This window comes from Myxine glutinosa, chromosome 10 (genome assembly GCF_964187855.1).
Source record: "Myxine glutinosa chromosome 10, kmMyxGlut1.1, whole genome shotgun sequence".
In the NCBI taxonomy this organism is placed as follows: Eukaryota; Metazoa; Chordata; class Myxini; order Myxiniformes; family Myxinidae; genus Myxine; species Myxine glutinosa.
In genome coordinates, this window is record NC_136270.1 from 76,841,106 (window position 1) to 76,866,083 (window position 24,978).

At 44.4% G+C, this 24,978-nt stretch overlaps 1 protein-coding gene across 1 annotated transcript; it reads left to right on the forward strand.

The window, feature by feature from the left end:
• The first annotated feature begins 19,813 nt into the window (after positions 1–19,813).
• Positions 19,814–20,782, forward strand: LOC137433449 (olfactory receptor 8G17-like). The gene has a single exon (XM_068125779.2). The coding sequence runs from the start codon at positions 19,814–19,816 to the stop codon at positions 20,780–20,782; it is 969 nt and encodes a 322-aa protein (XP_067981880.2).
• The last annotated feature ends 4,196 nt before the right edge of the window (positions 20,783–24,978 follow it).

Genomic DNA, 24,978 nt, shown 5'->3' on the forward strand with positions numbered 1-24,978 from the left:
TCTCAGGCTCAGCGAAATGGTTCTCCAACGTTTTCAGCCAGTGCTTCAGTTGCAATCCACCATCCGAGGCTTGCGGGTCGGCGCAGAATTGTGTGACCAACAGCGTCTTGTTGGCAGCCATGTCCGTAGATCATTAATGGAATTAAGTGTTGTGAAAAACCAATCGAGTTCACAACTTTAGTCCATCTGTTGGTTTAATTCCATTAAGACCTTTGACATCATTCTGTAAATACAGGAAATGCAATAGGAATAAGGTTTGGCATCACATAGGTCAATCCATAACATTCAATGCAAGCAAGCTTAATATTCTATGCAGGCGTACCGTTAGCGAGTCTACGAGGTGTAACATGTCACAGGAAAAGTCCCCTGAGCACCGGCCGCAGCGGGTCTTATAGCCGCGCCCCTAGCGGTGTCAGCGAGCAATGAGCATCACCTGGGTTCAGCATTAATATGAATACGATTTCACTACATCTATTGTCACTTTTTCTATGAGCCTCGACCAGAGGGTGGTTGTTACTCACAAACACTCGTCGCTAGCTGTTCCATTGTCTGTTGATTTTCATTCTGCTGCCGATTTCAATTGAGCCAGCAGAGTGGAATTTGGAATTTTTATTTCTCTGAGCTCATGAAATGGCCAATGTCTGTACACAAGCTCTCTTTGCCCTCCTTGAACCCCTGGTACTTAATCCTTGACTCCCTATTTGTTCATAGGTAGTAGGTCGTCATCTGCCATACAAAGGTGGCGACATTGGGTGGTTTGCCATTGCCTTTCCACAAAAGCGCTTAATTATTGTCTTTCATTAAGCATGAAGCATGTCTCAAAGCTTAGTGATGGGCATAGACAAAATTTGGAAGACAGATTTTGGTGCTCAACAAAGATAATCGGAACAGTCCTTAAATTAACACCAAGCAGAGCCAATCAGTTTAGCCCATCATTTTGACAGCATTCCAATTCATTATATATACTTTCACCTTTCAATAAAAATATATGTACCAACCAAATCTGTTTTCCTGTGCCTGGACCTGCATATGTACCAAAAATATATATATACCAACCAAATCTATTTTCTTGAGCCTGGACCTGCATATGTACCAAAATATATATATACCAACCAAATCTATTTTTCTGAGCCTGGACCTGCATTGTTCAGTCCACCTGTTCCTTCAAGGCACATAAAACATGCAGGAATTTACACGAACAACATCATATCTCCCATTTCACAAATTATGTGTGCAATTTTTTAGCCTGTTCATTAAATTCCCATCATTTGTTATGCAATAATCCTCGATATTTGATTTTGAACACAAGGTCTGCATCAAAACATGCACAAGGGTTGCAATCACATAGAAGGGCTTGCATCTTTTAGAACTTCTCTGAGTCGTCACTCAGAATGTCTGCCAGATCAAAAATATTCACCCATTTCTGTAAGTGATTTTGTCATAATACATTCATTCATATGAAGGTCAAATTCAACCACCATCCGAGTGAATGTTAGTTGTCAGCCTGTCTGTAAAACAACAAAAGCATTTTACATTCACACCCAAGGTACAAGTAGCCTAATTTTAACAGGTGCACCTGTCTACTTGACCAAATGTCACGCACACCTGCACACACAATATTTTCACCCATATCTCTGACACCATTTCAAAGCACACTCTGCCACACACCAAACTCACTCTTGATACTTCAAGACATGTACACACCAATGAACAAATGTTCACCACTGCTTAAGTGAGTGAAGACTGTTGGAACCACCGCTACAAAATGCGGATATCCGTGTTTTATCTAGTCAAATCTAGTGCCCAAAACCACATTGACAAAAACACTCCTGGTGTATTTCACGCGATCAACCGTCTGGTATACCCGCGAACCATATAACCTGGCCAAATAACCACCGCTACAAAATGCGGACATCCGTGTTTATCTAGTCAAATCTAGTGGCAAAACCACATTGACAAAACACTTCTCACTGCAAATTTATGCAAGAACAGACAGACAGATGATACAAAATAGTTAACACAATACACCACCCTGTGACCATAATACTCAGGAATCAAAATCTGTAATCAGTTCGTTAGATGCGTTACCAAGCAACAAGGGGAAGAGGAGAGTACAGCTTTGTGCTCAAGTCTTTATTTTCCCAGGTCGTCCTAGAGTTAGCAAGATGTCACGGTCGCCATTTGTTAGGGATATTTTTCTACAGTAGTATGTAATGGATGAACCAAAAATTCAATGTCCATCACTTGTCAGAAGAGAGTCACAAATTTTAATTCCCGAGGAGGACAACACTTTCTGTCTGCCAGAAAATACACAGCAAGAACAATAACCTTTATCAAACCATATTACAATTCACAAATTACATTTCAAGATTCACAGAAGGTCCCAAGTAAAATCCTGGTACAGTAGGGATGTACAAAGAAATGCCACACCAAACACCAGCATGCATAGAGTACAGTTAACATACAGTGTAAACATACAGAATCGACCAGCCAAGTAAAACATCCTAAGTACAGCAAACCAACATCTTACAGACCCAGTGCTAATCTTACTAACTGGACATCAGTTTCTGATTCTTATGCAATTTCAAGTGGGAGGAGCAAGTAGAGGGGGGTGGAGTGAAGAGAGGGGAGGAGAGCAGTAGGATTGGTTGGGCAAAGTTTGGGTGGGAGGGGACAAGGATCGGAGGAATCTTGAGATGAGGGTGCTTCCCGCTGAGAGCAGGTTTGCATCCCAAATTATTTAATGCGGTTTTCTGCTTTCCATTGTCTCCTGCAGAACACCTCAGAGCCCCGTCTCTCTAATCCCTTCAAGAACATCTGAAGGTCATTCTCATTGAAGAGGATATATCTTTTTACTCATTTTTGACACGACAAGAACAAAGACCACTTACTCTATTTCAAAGCACATTAAAAAAAAATATTATACTTAGCCACAACCAAATAATTACAGCGCCTCCATTATTATACCATATTACGAATTAACACACCAGCAACATGGGTTTTTTGATGTCATGTTAAAACTTCAAAATCAATAGCTATGGCAATCGCATCCTTTCTCAATCTGCAAATCCCACTGCAATCCCACAAAAGGTTAACCCTTATTAAATACTAATAAGCTATTTTGATTCAATGTTTAATTATCGTTCTTGTTGAGAGATTTTCCTGAGAACGCTGGCAATTTCATTAAAACTATTTATTAAATAAACTCCCAAGTAAGAAAGAAAAAGCGTCCGCTGACTGTCTTTACAACGGTCAGCGCAGAGCGGATTATCCCAGCGCAGAGCGGATTATCCGTTCATTGTTTGACTCTGAAATAATTACCAAGTACTTTGCATTTCATTTATCTAGTTTCAGACTTACTCACAATGAAAGCTTGCTCACCGAGTACATTGGTAAACAACCTTAATGATCCAGCGATTGCCTAGTTAGGCATTATGGCATCAGTTGTATTATATTGTTATGGGACAGCGGCGAGAATGTTGTTTGCCGAGCGGATGGCCGCCGCGCCCGAACAGTTACCCGACTAACCCGATTCCTGAACGTTGGCCGAATCGCACCACAGATATTCAATGGGGAAAAGACTAAAACGAAGGATGTAAAGAAGAAAGAAAGACAAAGGGTAAGAAATACCAATATAATTTATTTCTATTTACACCCAAAAGTAACCAAGGAGAAGGAAGTATAATAAAATAAAGACAGAAGGAATCAAGAAGACACAGTGAAAATTGCTAGCTTATTTAAACAGGCTTAACTTATACCCTAGACAGAACAAACAAAGACGGACTCACACGGGGAATTGCAGAGTGGATTGGCTGGAAGGAGGTGGGTGGCTGGAGGGGGAGGAAGGCACAGAGCTGGCTGGAGCTTGATCCCGCACGGGACGTCGGGCTGGACCTCGACGGCCGCCGATGCCACCGATCCTGTCGTGTGCGCGGGATAACGGGTCGGAGCTGCTTGGTGGAGCCAATGCTGCTGGTGGGGGGTCTGGCATGACGGGTTCTCTCTCCCTCTCTCACAAACTCCAGGACTCTCTTTTGGCTTGTCTTTTCTCTCTCTCTCTCTTGCTCTCTTTGCTTCGCTTCGCCCCTTCTCTCCTCTCTCTTAGTCCAACTCCTTCAAGGCTTTCGCGCGCACTTCTTTCCTCTCTCTTAGTCCAACTCCTTCAAGGCTTTCGCGCGCACTTATTTCCTCTCTCTTAGTCCAACTCCTTCAAGGCTTTCGCGCGCACTTCTTTCCCCTCTCTTAGTCCAACAACTTCAAGGCTTTCGCGCGTGCTTTTTATAGCGCCTCAGTCGATCAAGCCGCTGGTGTCCAGGACACGCCGATCGGTGAGCTCGCCTCGGCCCTGATTGGTCGGCACGGCCCTCTGGCTCCGCCCTTGATGACGATGGGCGGGCATGCCCAGGAGTCGGCAGCTCCTCCCCCTTCTTTTCCGAGCCGACCTCGTGGCGAATGGAGTCGCGGAGGGAACAGTTGGCAATTTGTTGGAAGGGGAATGTGAAGGGAAAGGGGATCTACTCTTATTTCACTTGGTGCAATGGAGTACATATTTCAATTAATGGAAGACACAGCCTTAACCTAATACACAGAATAACGAAATAACTGTCAACAAGGGGGAAATCTATTATTGGCTAACGTGAGTGCTTATGAACTAATTACGGGACGCACTTTGACCTTTATACATAACTGTAGTAAGGAGGGCGATATTTTTACAACAATTTACACAACAACAACAAAAAAAAACCGTTCTCATATCCACAACACTGCACCCTCCTCCTCTTAGGCACGTCCCGGGCCTCTTACCTTGACTTTTAGTGTGGCACGTAGGTGTAGTTCCCTCTACATTTAACCTGACCCTGAGTGTGACAGTTTTAAAACATAAATAAATATGTCCCGCTGCTCCATTGCACCCTACCTAACAGACTCACGCCCACAGCTAACCGAATTGCGGATTTGTCTTCAAACTATACATTTACGGTGGGGGCGCATTATTTACAATGACTCTGCTTTTATTTACAATACTAACCCAGGACCTGTGATCGTTCTTTTGGGGAGGGGGGGGGGGGAGAGACAGTCTGCCCTGCATCGATGCACCATGAAAGCACCCAAAAACGCACCAAAGCACCATCAAGCACCATCGGTGCACAGTCATCACTGTTCATTAAAAAATAAAAACAACAAACCCTGGTGCTGGACTTCCTCTTCGGCTCCCTCTGCTGGCCATGTTATTTTCCTGTGGTTGTCATCTTCTTTGCTGGCGGCCTATTTGTCCTAAAATAAAATGCACCAAACATGTCCATTTTTATTTATTTATGGCCCACAGGGCCGACTACGTGTGGTTCACCTGTGGGGCATCGGTGCCCTGTGACCAAGGTCCGCCAGCAAGATCTCGGGCCTTCATGGCCGGTTCCAGCAGAGGGGCCATGCCCTAACCCATGGGGTCCATAAGTGGTGCTCAGCCACAGACATGTGGTCCATAATGTGGTGCATCGATGCAGACAGCTGGTTCTGGGAGTTCCGGGCGCACAATGGCGGCCTTCCGCACGCTCCCCTCGGCGCCCAGTGGCGCACAGTCCTCATGTGGGAGACAAAAGGGGGGGGGGAAAGACAGATGAGCGAGGGGTAAGGTCACAAGGGTACACATCAAACAAGGCAATGCAAGGTGAGGTGCGTATGGAGATGGAGCGGAGAAAAGCTCGTCCCTACCGTACGTCACCCCCCCTGTCACCTACTCTACCCTTGCCCTTACCCCATATTTACAACAATCTACACATTTACAAATTCGTCACTACGTCTTGTCTTCCCCACATTTCCCCTACTCCAAATTCGTTGGTTCAATCCCTTTAAGCAAAATTTGCCATCACCCAATTCATCATCAATCCTCATCAGGAGGAAGAGATGGAACATCAGCACAATGTCACACCCACGTCATGATGCGTCTCACATTCCAAACATTTGCATCAATAAAAATAAAATAACAAAACATCCATGGCATGGTGTGGAGTAGCGTCACCCCAGGTGAGTGGATGTAGATGGTGCGAGGAGACTTCAATCCTAACTAACCTCTAAATGACTTTAACACACTTTACACTACCCGGGGTCTTTCCCTGCCAAACCATTGGCAATCTGACTCTGTGTAGTTTTAAAAACCAAATTCCCATTGACCAAACTGTGGTGCTTCTCAATTTGGGGTCTCACTCCCTCGATTCAACTCCCTGTGCCCTTGCACAATTTCTGGACTGGGTCGTGTAGCTCTCCCAGCAGGTCCACCCACCTGCACACCTCCACCACTGCAGTTGCCTCCGAGCTTACCTGCTCCTTACCTAACCTATCTAACTGGGGAAGGCCCCTCCTGGCTCTGTCACCCCTCGGTGCCCTCTGGCACTGGGCTACACGGGTCCGTCCTCCGGATCCTCGGGCCCCATCCACAACAACTCTACCGGCTCCCAGAGCCCACCTGCAGCCTCACCTGGCCGACATCCTCACAGTGGTGGAGTGCCCATTTAACTACACACACGCTAACAGGCTACACGCCCAGCCATTTCCACAACACTAATGCACCCATCCAAATACCATTCTTCCACCACGCACCACAGATGCCAATATCCAACCACAATTTACCTGTACCCTCTACCTAACACTTACACTACCCTCCCCGGGTATTCGTGATGGGGTCCATCCTCCTTTCCCCCATCCACACCTTCGCACCATCCACTCCACGACCATCCATTCCAATACTCCATATACTCCACACTCCATGTCTTCCACACAACCATTCTCCATTCACCTGTAGTTGCACACCTGTGCAATCACAATACTACTCACAATCACAATCATTTACTCCTACCCTGCTCAATACACTTTCGATCCTCACCCACATGGCATCATCTCATCTACCTGTTGCCCTGCTAATTTAGCGCTCCCTGTCTACCCTTTAAACTAAGCACATACCACGTCATTATCATCCACACTAATCTACCTGCGTCCCCACTACAAGTATCATTGTCACTACCTAATCTTAACGTTACCTAAGGTCATCTTCTCTAGATCCCTATCATTATCCTAACCCACCCGGGCTAGTTTTCACTGCCAACCCCATAAAACTAGTGCTCCTTTGCCCCCGTTGTGAGAGATGGCAGAGTTGCCATCCCACTACATCGGGCATCTTTCACTATAAATTTTGCTCGTCCAATTCAACAAATCAAAAATTTGCCAATCATTTGCCAATCATTCTACCAATCATCAAATTTTGCTTTGCAATTTCGGGTCCAAACCACTATCATCATCACCCGTCTACTCACTAGATCCTCTCGGTGCGCCAATTCGTTTCCAAAGCTCTGCTTCGTAAAGCCGAGCAATGGATGCGGGTGGTTCGTTGCCAGCGGATGGGTCCATCCGGCATTCGGTGCAGAGAAGGTGGTCTACTCAGCCCGAGATTCCACGCACCATCGGGGCACGGGACCGTCCGATGCCCCAATCTCGGCCGGCCGGAGCGCGGCAACCACAAGGGGTCGCTGTGTCGGCCCTTCCAACCGGACTGCCCACTCCGCCTGGTGGAGCTTGGACGCGACCGTTCCGAGCAAGGCCCAGCATGGATCGCGTACGGTGGTTCTTTCGAAACCGCCGTGGTTCGGATCCCGCTGGTCCTCGCGGCACGCGAAGCCCGGCACGTACCGAGGGCCCGATTCGGCTAAACGTCGTTCTAACCGCTAACCCGGTTTGCGTCGATGCTCCACTTGCATGCTCACACCCCGCAGCCCGTTCCTTGCTCATACATCCAGCCGTCTCCATGCTCTTTGTCATTGCACCTTCCCTGACACACCCAGGTACACTCAATCTGCTTACAGACTTGGTCACACACCTGACCACCACACACCTTTGCACACACTCGTCGCACACCTCACCAACACACCTCTTCGCGCCCCCTCCTCAGTCACCTCCTCTGTGACAACCACAGGTGTGCTCTCACTTGCACACCCAACCACGTGCCTCACTACCAACTCCAGCGTGCATTCCCATACGCGCTCTACCATTCCAGGTGTGCATCCTTCCATTCCAGGTGTACATCCTCTCTCACCTGCCACAACCAACTCACGCTCCGTGTCACTCTCACTACTCTCACCTCCACACTCGGTCGCGCACTTACCCTTACTTTTGACAGCGCACTCTTTCCTCATGCACCCGTCCGTTACACACCTTTCTCATGCATCCTCTTGCGCACACTCTCCCGTTACACCCTCCGTAACACTCACCACAGGTGTGCACTCTCTCGTTACATCCTCTGTAACACTCACCACAGGTGTGCACTCTCTCGTTACATCCTCTGTAACACTCCCCATCCCGTGCTTCCATGTGCCCCCTCGCACACGCGCTACGACCAACTCACTCTCGACAGCACACTCACTCCTTGGCGCGCACTTTTTCCTCACACACCCCATAGTCGGACATTCTCGCACACCTCCTCTTTCGCACACCGTACCTGTCACACACTTCACCAGCGGCCTCTCACGAACACCCGGGTCCAAATCAACCCCCAAGCCGACTAAAGCTTCCCTCACACCATATACATTTCCGCGTATATCGCCACTCACCTTGGCACCTCGTCTCCGCACCTCCTTCGCCACCTGCAAACTCTTTATTTGGTTAGCGAGCACACCATCATGATTTGAGCACCGACCTTGTACATATTCCATCACCTCCTCCTTTATCTCCCTCTTAGTATCCCTCCGTCTCTTCTTAATTTCAATCACCCCTTCTTCCACCTCCTCTAATTTTTCCTTTACCTCCTTCATTTCCCGGTGCGCCCCCTCTATCTCTTCCTCTAACGCCACCTTGACCGTTTCTATGTGCGTCCTCACCTCCCGGTCCTTCATCTCCATTACTTCTGTCACCTCGTCCAACCTCGTTGTCAGTCCCTCACGTACCATCTGACATTCCCTCTTCGTCGCTATCAAGTCGTCTTTTAGTTCTTTCTGTGTCGCTTTTAACCCTCCTAGTACCGCAGTGTTCCTTTGTACCTGCTCCACTAACTCCGTCTGTCCCACCGTCAGCTGTTCCACCTCCTGCGTCAGGTCCTCTATGCCCCCTTGTAACTTTGCCGTCCCATTTCTCACCTTTCTCCATACGCTTCTCACCTCGCTTTACCTCCTCGCGTACCCCCGAGACCTCCTCGCTTACACCTCGTCGTATTTCCTCCCCCATCTCCTCCATCTCTTTAGTAGATGCCGCCCTCATCTGTCCCAATTCATCCCTCTAAGCATCCAGTTTAGCATCTAACCCGATTTTCACCTCCTCTCTCTGCTCTCCCATTTGTTTAATTTCCCGGGCGGATTGCTCCCCTATTGCCCGCAATTTGTCTTCCATCCTATCTTCTAGCCCCGTTAACCCATTCTTTACCTCTTTTATCCCGTTGTCCAACCCCTCAAATTTATTGTCTAACCCCTCAAATTTATTGTCTAACCCCTCAAATTTATTGTCTAACCCCGCAAATTTATTGTCTAACTGTTCACGGGTACCCCTTGCTTCGTCCCTCATTTGGCCTCCCATCCTGTTTTCCATCCCTTTGAAATTATTGTCTGTTTTTACCATAAAGGCCATCATCTGCTTCATAAACAGGTCCAAATTCATTGGCATCTCGGGCTCGGCTGCTGCGACCATGGGCGCGGCTAAATTTGGTGCCGCTACACCCACGTGCGTGAGGGCACCATTTTGCGTGCCTGATACTCCCTCAACCACCTCCTCATTGCTCTCCTCCATTTCCTCCCTGTGGTCCTGGGTTACCCCTAACCCCTTTTCTAGCTCACCCACCTGCATCCGATCGCCTTGACTAGCCATGGCGCGATTTCAAAGTTCGGGTTTTTCTAAAACAAAACAAAACAATTTCGGCCGCTCGTAATTTTGAGCGCGTTAAGCGCGCTTCGGGTCCAATCCCGCTCCCGACACCAATTGTTACGGCCAATAGTACAATTGGTGTCCCAAAATTTGGGCTAAATAAATTTAGTCCCAGGTTCGAATCCCACTCCTGACTACCAATTGTTACGGGACCGCGGCGAGGATCTTGTTTGCCGAGCGGATGGCCGCCGCGCCTGAACAGTTACCCCGACTAACCCGATTCCTGAACGTTGGCTGAATCGCGCCACAGATATTCAATGGGGAAAAGACTAAAACGAAGGATGTAAAGAAGAAAGAAAGACAAAGGGTAAGAAATACCAATATAATTTATTTATATTTACACCCAAAAGTAACCAAGGAGAAGGAAGGATAATAAAATAAAGACAGAAGGAATCAAGAAGACACAGTGAAAATTGCTAGCTTATCTAAACAGGCTTAACTTATACCCTGGACAGAACAAACAAAGACGGACTCACACGGGGAATTGCAGAGTGGATGGCTGGAAGGAGGTGGGTGGCTGGAGGGGGAGGAAGGCACAGAGCTGGCTGGAGCTTGATCCCGCACGGGACGTCAGGCTGGACCTCGACGGCCGCCGATGCCACCGATCCTGTCATGTGCGCGGGGTAACGGGTCGGAGCTGCTTGGTGGAGCCAACGCTGCTGGTGGGGGGTCTGGTGTGACGGGTTCTCTCTCCCTCTCTCACAAACTCCAGGACTCTCTTTTGGCTTGTCTTTTCTCTCTCTCTCTCTTGCTCTCTTTGCTTCGCTTCACCCCTTCTCTCCTCTCTCTTAGTCCAACTCCTTCAAGGCTTTCGCGCGCACTTCTTTCCTCTCTCTTAGTCCAACTCCTTCAAGGCTTTCGCGCGCACTTCTTTCCTCTCTCTTAGTCCAACAACTTCAAGGCTTTCGCGCGCGCTTTTTATAGCGCCTCAGGCGATCAAGCCGCTGGTGTCCAGGACACGCCCATCGGTGAGCTCGCCTCGGCCCTGATTGGTCGGCACGGCCCTCTGGCTCCGCCCTTGATGACGATGGGCGGGCACGCCCAGGAGTCGGCAGCTCCTCCCCCTTCTTCTCCGAGCCGACCTCATGGCGAATGGAGTCACGGAGGGAACAGTTGGCAATTTGTTGGAAGGGGAATGTGAAGGGAAAGGGGATCTACTCTTATTTCACTTGGTGCAATGGAGTATTTCAATTAATGGAAGACACAGCCTTAACCTAATACACAGAATAAGGAAATAACTGTCAACAAGGGGGAAATCTATTATTGGCTAACGTGAGTGCTTATGAACTAATTACGGGACGCACTTTGACCTTTATACATAACTGGAGTAAGGAGGGCGATATTTGTACAACAATTTACACAACAACAACAACAAAAAAACATTCTCATATCCACAACAATATAATTATTTACAAAGAAAAAACAATATCTTTTATCCAATAAGACAAACTCGTTCCAACCTTACATTATTTGGAAAAACCCTATTAATAATATTATATCCCTCAGTCATTTATGACAATATGTGCTCCGCCATTGCCTCCACTAAGAATCTGTGCCTGTCCCGGAGATAACTTGCCAACTGTAGGGGGATCGCAAAGTTTGCATGGAAACCATAAAAAAACACCTGCAGACTAGGAATGGAGGGTTGAGGCTCATATAATTTGCTTGCTTCATAAATTTACACTTCCACAACACCAAGACCCTTAAAGATCCAAAAGACCACAAAAACCCAAAAGACCCTGAAGACGCAAAATTCCCCAAAGACCCAAACAACCACAAAGACCCCAAATACTCCAAAGATCCAAAATACCCCAAAGACCTTTAAATACCCTGAAGAACAAAAAAATCGGAAAGTTGACAACAGTGACATCATTTGAGGTCAACATTCACGTTATTATACCAGTTGAAGGTTAGTGGAGGTACTATTTTCGGGTGAGTTTAGGGCAGAAAAGTGATTAAAGGAACATGTTGTGCAGCTATATTGCAAAGTACAACGTGATTTCTGGAAACTAGAGCCTAAGCTTCAATTTGATACCACTTTCAACTTGTTAAACCTCCGGGAGGGGGTATGTCCATTTTTCGAGCACTTTTCTGCTCCGTGCCACTTGTCTATATGTCGCATGCCGGGGTTAAACTATCCGAGTTTCTAGAAGCAGGGAACTGTGATAAACCAAGAATAGACTTTCGTCCTGTTTTCACAGAGTATTCATGGTAAAGGAAGTACCGATATAAGGTAGTCATTTTGTTGGTCTACCAGTGACAGTGCCTTCAAGGACGAGTTTGTCCGTTTCCTCATGCAGGAATGGAGGAACCGACAAAAAGGTTCAATCATTGGGAACAAAACTGTGGATGTTGCGCATGGTGGAAATTGTATGGAGATGAAGAATGATGAGGGACTTGCTGCAAGTCGACAAACCAGATCACCTTCAAGTTCGGCGAAGGAAAATGGTGACAGCGAAGAAAGAGAAACCATTGTTTGAAAAACTCGAGTTATTAACCTTTCTTCATTACCGTTAATCCAACACATCACTCGCCAATGATGGAGAAAGATTCAAAATAACCAGTTGGATGACATCATACAATCTATTACTTTACGTCATCATGTGGTCACTCACAGCTTTCAAAATAGTTCCACTGCAAACTTTAGGTACCGTTTCATATTGGTGGATATTTAATTATTATTCTCTACACGGTTTAGTTTCTGCAGAAAACGAATGTCAAAGTTACACTCAGGATAGTGATGAAGATAGTCAGGTTCACTATGTTAACAAATATAATTTCGTTCAAAATTTTGGGAGATGAGCAAACCTGTACATTTTTGGAATCATCAGAGCATGGAGAATCCGAAAATCAATGTTGGCATTTGCACAGACACCTGCATGGCCGCCATTTTGGATTTTCAAAATGGCCGCCATAAAATACATATTTTGCGCAAATACATCTCGGCTTCGAGTCAACCAAGAAACTGAATTAAATATGCTAATCCTATGTTTTCTGCGTCAAGGAATCCAATAAAGGCCTCAAAATAGTGCTCAGGATTATAGAAAAGCAACAAACAAAGGTAATTGAAATACCATTGTCTGTATATTTGTGATATTGTGGCGGGCACAAGGGACAATAATTCCGCGCACCAGTGGGTGGCGCGAGCGTCCAGGCGGGGAACGAAAACGCATGCCCCGCCTTTCGACCGATCTGCCACGCCCGGGGGCAAGGCGTGGCCTCGGGACATATATGCGGGCTCTAAGCTCGAGCCCGCCCAGTGCTGAAGTGCGAGCTCTTAATAAAGACTCTTTGTTTGAACCAACGCGTTGTGGCCTACCCCTCTGGCAATCGAGTCGTGTGTGCACAGCACCACAATATAACTGTATTACATAATACATGATATTTCAAGTCCTTTGAAGTTATAGGTATGGGTTTATAAAGCAAGAAAGCAGCCTTGTTAGTATCAGATTGAACTATAAGTCCTATACACTGGATCTACTAGGTCTCTACCGTTCAGGAATATGCTTTTACAAATCTTCATCACTGGCCTGAGTGTCATTTTCGCAAAGGTGTCTACGCAAATGCCAACATTAATTTTTGGATTCCTCATGCTCTGAGTATTCCAAAAATGTATAGTTTTGCTAATCTCCAAACTTTTTGAACGAAAAAACATAGTGAACCTCACTCTACATTCTGAGGGAGGATGACGTCACATTTGGGGGTTGTTGTCATGATCAAGGCCGCTCTCAAAATATTTGGAGGACCCCAACGGAAGATTTGAGATCGATTTACCCCTGACATCTTTCACAAAAATGAATGTCATTTTTCTGGCCCCTTTAATGGTGTTTTCGGGGGTTGAAGCCGGAATGCACATGGAAGACGTTGCAGGGGGTGGGGGTGGAGGTGTTCCCATGCATCTATGAGGTGAAACCTTTTGCCGTCTTTCACTTGAATAAATCGTCTGCGCTCCAATTCTAAGAGCAGAACTCCATCAAGTTGCGGTTGCGGTGGATGGGAGTTCAGGTGTACAAAGGAAAGACTTCGTATGATGGAGGATGCCCAGTCGTGGATTGTGGAGGCCAACCTTGAAATGTGTTTTTTTCTGTGTGTGAACATCAAGTTAAGCAAATCCCTCTGGCAGAGGATATTGTTCATCCTCCACAACAAACCTGCACAACTAGGATATTAGTGATAATGATTGTACTCAGAGAATTTAAACCACGAGAGGACTAAACTGTCATCTGATACAGTATGTTCCAGGGATGTGAAGTGGGAGTTTATGTTTTTATTTCCCTTAGAGGATTTAATATTATATATAAATACCAGTTATTCATAAACCAAACAGAATGTGAAGTCGACATTAACAGTGAGTACAATGAAATTGTTGTTGATGTTGAATAATATGAAAATGAATTTTTGTCTTGCAATAAATAAATAAATAAATAATGTAACAATAATCCAAATGCAATTTAGTAAATAATTATTTCCTTTTTGTGGTAGAGTGGGTTAGTGTGTAATTAACCTCAAATTGTATCAAGTAATTACTTTCACATAAATTCTTTAAAAACCGACTTTGGATACCGTTTAACTTTATCATCAGAACTCTCGCTCCGCAAGGCGAAATGCTTCTTAACTTGCAATGTAAGGGTTACTTTGATGCTTCCCACGATAAAAACCAGACGATTGTTAAATTTCAGTTAATTAACCTGTTACTTGATTCATCTGTTGACGGAGCCACACTTGGCTCGGCAAAGTCGATTATTCCTCCTCATACTTTTCATAAAATTTTAGGTCAAACAAACTTACTTTCTGAACTCTGTTCCATGGATCTTAAATGTCAAGATTCAAAATTGTCTTTGTAACGGTTTATTCCGTTTATTTATATTTATGTTTTGATGTCAAAAGAACGAACAGAATAATAGACAAAAAATAACCGTTTCAGCAAAACAATCGAAACTATAACTAAAATAATCTAAATAACATTGTGCAAGAATGCTGCTGACACAAATACAACGGGACCCGAGGTGAGCTTTCAGACAGCAAAATTTGATGAGTGGTCCAAAATTGGTCCAAAAATTGATGAGATTTTGACCTTCCATGACAAAACATGAAAATTAGGATTTTAATTTCATTTGATAATATTGTATTGTTAGTGAATTCTCCATTATTCCTCCACCAAATATTACCTGGACTGTGAGCTTTCATTAAATCGAAGCAGCTTCAGGTGTGACCCCATGAGAGGTTTTTACTCCCCGAGAGGAACCGCACGGAGATTAATGATGGGAATTGTGAGTGAGACGAAAACATTTGTCTTTGCTGTTATTCAATCCAAACATTTTATCAAAATCGTCAACACTTGCAATGGTTGTTTACAAAGGTCTATCAAACAAATTAATCAACACAATATTTTCTACTCTGATGGTGGAGTTAAATTCCTTTGGCAGTGCAGGCTCATGGAAGAGGGAAAGAGGCATTTATGGAATGAGGTAAATGCTGTTTCTCCGATTATTGGGTTATTCATATTTTAGTTACTTTTTCTATTATTTTCAAATTGGTGGCAGAATGTTCGAAATGGGTCCTTCAATGGGAATGACTGCATAGCATTCAGATGTTGTGGGGAGAGGGGATCCGGGGGTGTGTGGGTGCTCTGGAGGGGTCAAAGAGGGTGTTTGTGCTTATTCACATCTGATACATGTGAATACTTTACTAAAGAGGGTAAAATGTCAGGAAGTAACCACAAAATATTTTCATTAGGGCGCATTTTGTGGATAAAATTAACATCGCACATTATCAATTGTGAATGTTTGTAAATTATAATAGCGCTGTATAACTAAGTCTCTTATCTTCCATAATGAACTTTAAAATAAACTTACTGATTTGCACTTTGATTCATGGTAAACTGGAATGGTACTCGATAGAGAGTGTACCTCCACCAGGTTGAACAGTTTACGTTTTGTATCCCACTGATCGGTTACATCCCATTTTGTATCCCACTGATCGGTTACATCCCATTTTGTATCCCACTGATCGGTTACATCCCATTTTGTATCCCACTGATCGGTTACATCCCGTTTTGTATCCCACTGATCGGTTACATCCCATTTTGTATCCCACTGATCGGTTACATCCCATTTTGTATCCCACTGAAATATAATCGGCTTGTTGTTGTCACTTCACCAACTCATCCATCAAGTTTTTAAAAACTTCTTTTTTTATCGTTTTTTGGCCCCATCATTCAACGGTGATGAATCAATAAAAATTTTATCTCATCGGGATCCAAATCCGGATTTTAACCAAAATGTAATCAGTTCATCCATGTCACATGCCCAACCTCGCCACTAAATTTCGTCCGAATCCATCACGATTTTTTGAAACATGCTGTTCACTGACAGACAAACAAACAGACAGGGAGTGAAAACATAACCTCGATCCACCTTTGCAAAGGTTGAAAATATCGTGATAATCGTAAATGGTAAATCTTATGGATCATATATGAAAGGCAATCAGTGCAGAGACACAACTTATTGATTAATTGATTCACAATTTACACATTTTTCCCCCTGGGTGATTAACAAGGAGTCAAGATAATATATCTTCTTCATTAAAAGCGTACCTGAGCTTCTTCCTTTCCCGAGTGCCACCGCTGGTGAGCATTTACACATCGATTGTAGTAATCTATCGATTCAGCATGTCAAACACCTAATGGCCTCAATGGCCTGCGCTGAGGACAAAATGAAGTGTATTTTATTTGGAAGTAAAGGGTCGTGCAGCACCACATACAGTGCATTCAGAAAGTATTCAGACCACTTCACTTTTTTCACATTTTGTTGTGTTGCCGCCTTATGCTGAAATCGTTTAAATTCAATTTTTTCCCTCATCAATCTACACTCAATACCCCATAATGACAAAGACAAAACAGGCTTTAAGAAAGTTTTGCAAATTTATTAAAAAGAAAAAACTGAAATATCACATTGACATCAGTATTCAGAGCCTTTACTATGACACTTGAAATTCAGCTCAGGTGCCTCCCAGTTCTCTTGATCATCTTTGGGATGTTTCTACACCTTGATTGGAGTCCAACTTTGGTAAATTCAATTGATTGGACATGATTTGGAAAGGCACACACCTGTCTATATAAGGTCTCACAGCTGGCAATGCATATCAGAGCAAAAACCAAGCCATGAGGTGGAAGCAACTACCTGCAGAGCTCAGAGACAGGATTGTTTCGAGGTACAGATCTGGGGAAGCCTAGAAAAAAATCTCTGCTGCATTGAAGGTTCATAAGAGCACATTGGCCTCCATAATTCTTAAATGGAAGAAGTTTGGAACAACCAGGACTCTTCCTAGAGCTGGCCGCCCGGCCAAACTGAGCGTTCGGGGGAAAAGGGCCTTGGTTATAGAGGTGACCAAGAACCCGAAGGTCACTCTGGCTGAGCTCCAGAGATCCTGTGTGGAGATGGGAGAAACTTCCAGAAGGACAAACATCACTGCAACACTCCACCGATCTGGGCTTTATGGCAGAGTGGCCAGACGGAAGCCTCTCCTCAGTGAAAGACACATGAAAACCCGCTTGGAGTTTGCAAGAAAGCACCTGAAGGAATCTCAGAGTGTGAGAAACAAGATTCTGTGGGCTGATGAAACCAAGATTGAACTGATTGAAACCAATCGAATCATCTTGTTCCTGTTGCCCAATCAACTCATCCACCTAGTTTTGTCATAAGTCGTCCACAACTTTTTGAAATATCATCCTATATATCGTTTTGGGGCCTCTGACTCAATGGTGAAGAATCACTTTGCAATTTTAAAAACTTGTATCTGGATCCGGATTCAAATCCACCAAAATTGAACCAATTCTCGCTCCGTTAGCACTTTCTCCATTGTAACAACAACTAAATAAACTTTTCTTTCCGAACAATTTCACTATAGACAAGCAAAGAAGCTCCTTCGTATCACAATTTTGAGAAATCAAAAATCACGTGATACATTTTTTGCGCATGCACGCATCGTGCACTCCGTGCTTGGACCAATGAAATCCAGCACGACATGCACGAGGCGATACCGTTCTCTGGTAGTAAATAATGCCGACCAGCGCAGTCATGATTTAAGAGATAACATATTTGGGGAAAGTACATATTGATTTATACATCCTCAGATTATGTATTTGGAGAACATCCCACATGTGGATTGTGCAGATCAACGCATTTCATGTTATATTCGAGTACAAATTGGGAGGAATAATCTCCCCTTGTCAAAAAAGTGGAGGGGGGGGGAATATGTCCCTCACCCATCGACGCCAAAGCAAGTATGAACAAAACCGGATGATGCATGTTCAAAAAATGGTTGGAGACACATTTAAGCAACAAAATGGCTGCCCTTCGGCCATACATGATCGGATCTCGAAAACACTTGACGTGCACATGTAAGCCATCATTCATTATCTGTGTGCCAAGTTTGAACAACATTGGTGAATGCATGTTCGAAAAATGGTTGAGGGCGTTTTCAACATCGGGGTTTTTTTTAAGTAAAATGGCCGCCAGTGGGTCATCTTTGATCACAGTGCGAAACAAAATCATGTGGATATGGACCCCAGCATGTTCTGTCTTTGTGCCAAGTATGAACAAAATCAGTCCATACACATCCAAGATATGGGTGCAGACGAGAGACGCAATCTATAAGCCCCCGTTTCATACTAAGTCCTACGGAGGCTAATACTGTGGGTGAAGACATATCGGTCGACGTTGTGACATTGAAGAGTGAAGAGTTCTAGTTTTGAGCTCTTTCAACTGGTGCAAAAAATTTTTTCCCCTTTTTAGTTCATTTGGAACGTCGTTCTCGGGAGTCAGTCCGCAAACACTTCCAACTTCTTTTCCGAAACTACTCATGGGATTGTGACCAAACTTCGCACAAATTACATTTCGTATGTTGCAACTCAAGTTTGTTCATGGCATGAAAATAAAAATCTGGGTTTAAGGGGTCTACCGGGGGTCAAAGTGGATCCATGTTTGACCCCCCAAAATAGGTATTTGCTTTCTTCTGAGAAATGACACACACAATTCCGATGAAACTTGACCACAATGTTCCGTTCATCACTCATAATGTACCGACCTTTGTTCACAGCGTTTTAAAAAGTTTTGTGGTCTAAGACGGCGAACCCGAGGGGTGGGGGGTTCCCCCCAAAATAGGCATTTGATATTATTCTCAAAAACTGAACACACAATTTTGATGAAACTTGATCACAACCTTCATCACCGGTGATATACCATGATAATGTTTCAAATACCTTTAGTCGGTGTTGTATACTGCTTTATTCTACCAGGAGAGTGCCGAGGGGTATTGACCCTATTTCTTAATTTCCTCTCGTGTTATTTTCAACATGGGCTTCCAGCTCGTATTTCCAAAAGCCCTTGTATTTTCTGTTTGACCAAGGTGATGTGTCCTCAGACATCCATGATATCATGTGTGTACAACATTGTGTCCGAGCCTCAGACTGAAAAGATGCTTGATCAAAATTGAAGCAGGTAACACGATTATTTAGGATGAATAGTTTTGGATCAACCTGCATGTTTGCAGATATCGAATTACACAGCAGTCACATGGTTACAAAGAAACAAGTTCAATCACCATATGATCTGTTATTCATACCTCATTTGGGAATTAAAACTGGAAAAAAACCCACAAATCATTCTGCTTCATCACCACAAATACACTCAAATTAATAAAAAGAGAGGACATGATACAAATCAAGGAAACAATTTCAGTGGAGAAATACAAAGGTGTGCTCACGTGTGTAAACATTGAACAACCTCCACCTTTGAGAATTTCCCACTCGTTTTTGTTCCCAAATATTTTGGATGTATTTTTCAATCAGAATTACTTCATCGCAAAGCGCTAATGTTGGTGATATTTTTTCTCCCCAGAGTTATCAAACCTTTTCTCAGAGATGAATCAGTCACTGAAGCACGTGTTCTTCCTCCAAGCGATTTTCAATGAGCCACCTCAGGTTCGGCCCTGGGCTTTCAGTGTCTTCTTCTTCATCTATATTGTTACTGTCACTCTCAACCTGGTGTTGATTCTGCTCATTATCCTGAGAAAGCAGTTACACAAACCTGTCTACATCTTCCTTGCTTATTTGTTATTCATGGACATTATATGTTCAACAGCTGTGCTTCCTCGACTCATGTACAGTATCATCGTAAATACACAAACTCGGATAAATCTTTGTTTCATTCAGGCTTTTTACATTTCATTTTATGTTGTAATGGAGCCTTACATACTCGCAATCATGGCTATCGATCGTTACCTGGCCGTCTGCCATCCGCTCCGTTACGGTGTCCTGATCACGAACAGCAAAGCTCACAGAGTGATGTGGGCGACACTGTGCTGGTGTTTCCTTGCTGCAGGTGTTCAACCCTTATTAATTTTGCGATTGACCTTCTGCAAGGATGTACTTCCTAATGTGGGATGTGTTTTCATTGCTGTCGCTAAACTGTCATGTGATGATATCACTGTACATAGTATTTATGGGCTTGTCATATCTTTTATCACAATCACCTTTATCATCACAGTTGTTATCATCACATATAGTTTAATTCTCTACGAATGTCTATGTTCAACCAAGAACTCCGAGGGAAGAAGTAAGGCTCTACACACATGTGTCACCCATTGCATGGTACTTTCTCTCTTCCTTTTCTCCTTTTTTTTTACGATCATCTCTCTGCGTCTGTCAGCGAGCAAATCTTCCTCTCACGTTTTTAAACACCTGAGTGATTCATTGTTCTATTTGCTGCAGCCTCTTGCAAATCCGATCGTTTATGGATTCCGTATGGCTGAGATCCGCCGCAGCTTTCAGATTCTCCCTCAGATGATAATGCAGAAATTAATGAAACGGTATCCTGTGAAAGCTACATGACCATTACACCATTGGTATTCATAAAAGCTCTCTTCACAACAGTTCACAACCACCCTTTTTGTTTATACGTCAGTCAAGGCTCGTGTGAGAGCCAACACATATAACATATAATAAAGTGAGTGGGAGACAAGAGGGGGAGAGAGAGGGATGTAGAACAACAGTCGCGAACAGCAACATCGGAAGATCTGTGGAAGGGAGAGGAATGGGGCGGGGTACACAGCATAAACGAGATGGACACTACAAGAACTTGCATGAAAGAAAACGAAATTTGAAGGCGTTTGATTTGGGGTGGATTAACGGGGTTAGAAAAGATCTATGTTTTGGATGGGGGAAGATAAGATATGGTGGTGAACAGCTGTTTTGAAGATCTGGAGGGAGAAGTGGGATTGAAGAGAGGGTGGGCGTTTGTTCCAGAGCCAGAAAAAAGAGGAATGAAAGAGTGAAGGTAAGTAGGGAGTCTTCATTTTGGCAGTTTCACGAGAAGGGGGATGCTGACAGATCCTGTGCGTCCTGCAGGAATGTTTGGGGGACAGAGCACAGACAGAGCTGGGGGTGCTCAGCCGGAGAGGAGTAGGTAGAAGATAGAAAGACCACCAACCTGCCTGCAGTGAAAGAGTGAAAGGCCCTCAGCATCAGCTTCATCATGGGAGATACCAATGATTCTGAACGCTTTGGTTTCTCCAGCGTGAAGCCAACCTAGTTGTGTGGCAGGAGCACCAGCCCAGTGGGGAGAGCAGTACTCCATCAAGCTGTGGATGAAAGCTTTGTATGTGGTTAGAAGCTCAGGTGTGCCAAGAAAATAACTTCACACAATGGTAGATGCCCAGTCAGTGACTGGCTTTGGAGTCCAGCTTGGAAATGTGTTTTTCCCAAGAAAGATCATGGCTGATCGTGAGACGCAACAGGTTGAGTGACAGAACTTCTTCGAGAGGATTGTTAAGAAAGTTGATGGGAAGGTTTTCCAGATGGTCTTTTTGGAGAGACAAAGTGAGAGTATGAGATTTTTCAGGATTGAAAAACATGTTCCACCCATTTGACGAGTTTGTGATTTTATCCAGGTCTGTCCATACAAGAGTGAAGAGGCTGCTGCTTGCCGATCTGAGGGTTGCAATATAGAGCGACAGTGTGTGGAGTTATCAGAAAAAAGACAAAGAGGATTTTCCAGAGAGTTGGAAAGATCATTCATGAAGACCAGGAAAAGCACAGGGCCCAGAACACTGCCTTGAGGTACTCCAGCCTGGACAGGAAGGGGAGATGAGAGAATTCCATTCAGGGCCACACGTTGACTGCAACCGGAGATGAAGTCCACAAGCCCTGTGTGGAGGTTACCATGGATAACATAAGTGGAGAGTTTGGTGAGCAGGGTGGGGTGCCAGACCATATCGAAGGTGCAAGATACAGTCACGTGAAAAACTAAGTACACCCCATGTAAAGTTTTGACTTTTTCAACATATTTCAACATACAGCTATTTGATCTTCATTTCAACAATATTGACAGATAAAGGTGATATAATATAACAAATATCATGAAACATTTAGATTTTGTAGTCCATTGTGTAATTTAAATAAACATAAATGCAAATTTCACATGTGGAAAAAGTAAGTACACCCCTACATTTATCACGACTTCAAATACCTAAAATTAGAATCAGGTGCACCAGCTCAGGTGCAAATGATTAGAACATCGTTGGAGAGGATCTTGGAGGAACCTGTCTTATTTAAACCTCAGACATTTAGTTTGGTTTGCACTTTGTTGTTGAAGTGTGCGGCGTCACCATGCCTTGATCAAAAGAGCTCTCTGAGGCCTTCAGAAAGAAGGTTATAGATGCCTACGAGTCTGGGAAGGGATTTAAAAAGATCTCCAAACAATTTGAAATCAATCATTCGTCTGTCCGGAAGATCATATACAAGTGGAGATGATTCCAAACAACTGCCAACTTGTTTTGGCCAGGCCGCCCCAGCAAGTGCAGCCCGAGAGCAGACCGCAAGATGCTGAAAGAAGTCTCTAAGAACCCCAGAATGTCATCACGTGACCTCCAGGTAGCTCTTGCCAGTTGATGTCAAAGTGCACGAGTCTACCATTAGAAAGAGGCTGCACAAATTTGATCGACATGGGAGGTGTGCCAGGAGGAAACCTTTGCTGTCCAGAAAGAACATCAGGGCAAGACTAAAGTTTGCCAATGAACACCGAGGCAAAGACCAGCACTTCTGGAACAATGTGCTCTGGACAGATGAGTCAAAGGTAGAGCTATTTGGCCACAGTACCAGAAGACATTTTTGGCGAAAACCAAAGACAGCATTTGACCACAAGAACCTGACACCAACTGTAAAGCATGGTGGTGGAAATATTTTGGTTTGGGGCAGCTTTGCTGCATCAGGGCCTGGGCAGCTCACCATCATAGAACCCACGATGAATTCTTCATGGTACCAGGGGGTGCTTGAGGATAATGTGAGGCCATCTGTCAGAGAAGTTGAAGCTCAACCGAAGGTGGACCTTGCAACATGACAATGACCCTAAACATACCAGTAAATCCACCAAGGAATGGCTGAAAAGAAAGAAATGGAGGGTTCTGGAATGGCCAAGTCAAAGTCCGGATCTAAATCCCATCGAGATGTTGTGGGAGGATTTGAAACGAGCTGTGCATCCAAGAAACCCCTCAAACATCGCACAGCTGAAATAATTCTGCATGGAGGAGTGGGCAAAAATTTCTCACAGTCGATGTCAGAGACTGGTAGACAGTTATAAGAAACGCCTACTTGAGGTTGTTTCTGCCAAAGGGGGCAATACCACCTATTAGAGCCAGGGGTGTACTTACTTTTTCCACATGCGAAATTTGCATTTATGTTTATTTAAATTATACAATGGACTACAAAATGTAAATGTTTCATGATATTTGTTACATTATATCACCTTTATCTATCAATATTGTTGAAATGAAGATCAAATAGCTGTATGTTGAAATATGTAGAAAAAGTCAAAACTTTACATGGGGTGTACTTACTTTTTCACGTGACTGTATGTCAAGAGAGACTGCTCTGATTTCCTATCTGGCGTTGAGGACCTCCATCCATTGTTGAGACAGCAGAAGCAGCAAGTCTAGGGTGGAGAGGCCTGGTCTGAATCCAAATTGATGATCAGCGATCAAGCCATTGGAGAAATTGTGAAATTGTGTCAGTCCCAATGAGTCACAGATGTCCTTTGTGGAGGTTCCATGACTGGTGCGAGAGGGAGACACACCCAGCCAGATGGCAAGATAATCATTTAAATTGAGACATATGCGGCAGAGAAAGTTGGGATGAGTGGATAGATGTTCATCCATGTTGTAGGAATGCGAGATGTAAATGTAGTCATCCCTGTTTGGTGAATGGAACAACACATATAAACAAAAGGTGGGAGCGGAGGGGAAGACGTAGCCAGAGGTACTCATGGGGTTTGGGAGCTATAAGACAGTACACGTAGAGTGAGAAATGTAGTTTTTATGTACAGTGCAACTCTGACACCAGGATGAGGGTCGGGTCTATCATACCAAACGAGGGAGTAACCAGGGAGAGAGTGAGGGACATCTTGAAGGAGGAAAGTTTCTGTTAAGCAGATCAAGTCTGTTTTGTGTGAGGCAACCTGCACAGAGAGATCAGTCAGGTTTGAGCAGAGGCCGCAGATGTTTGGTGTCTATGAAGGTTAAGGAAGAGATTAAGGTGAGTTGAGGAAGAAGGATGAGGAGAATCAGGTTCAAGAAGGGGGGGGTGGGAGAGGGTAAGATGGGGGAGTAGAGGAATAGGTAGGGAGAGCAGTTGACAGTGTTTTGGAGATTGCAGAAGAGCAAGGAGAGAGGGCAAGATGAGGAGAAGGAGGACAAAAGGCGAGGTGGTGATGGGATAAGGCACAGCGAGGATTAATATGAGGGGAGCAGAGGGAAGTAGACGATTGGGGGGTGGATGAATGAGTTGGAAGAGAGAGGAAGTGGAGTTTTGAGGGGAGGGTTGATGGGGGAGTTTTGAAAGGGAGGAATGGGAGGATAATTTGAAGGGGAGGCATGAGGGAAAGTTTTGAAGGGGAGGGGTGATGGGGGCAGTTTTTCAGTGAGGAGTAGTTTTGAAAGTTTTGAAAGTTTTGAACGATTAATGAAATTCAAGCATCCAAAATAAAATGGGTTTGTTGAGATTTTCAAGTCAGAGATACGTTTGAAAGCATTTTC

Bases quoted from the DNA above. Each gene is read 5' to 3' on its own strand.
- LOC137433449 (XM_068125779.2), top strand. From the start codon at position 19,814: ATGAATCAGTCACTGAAGCACGTGTTCTTCCTCCAAGCGATTTTCAAT.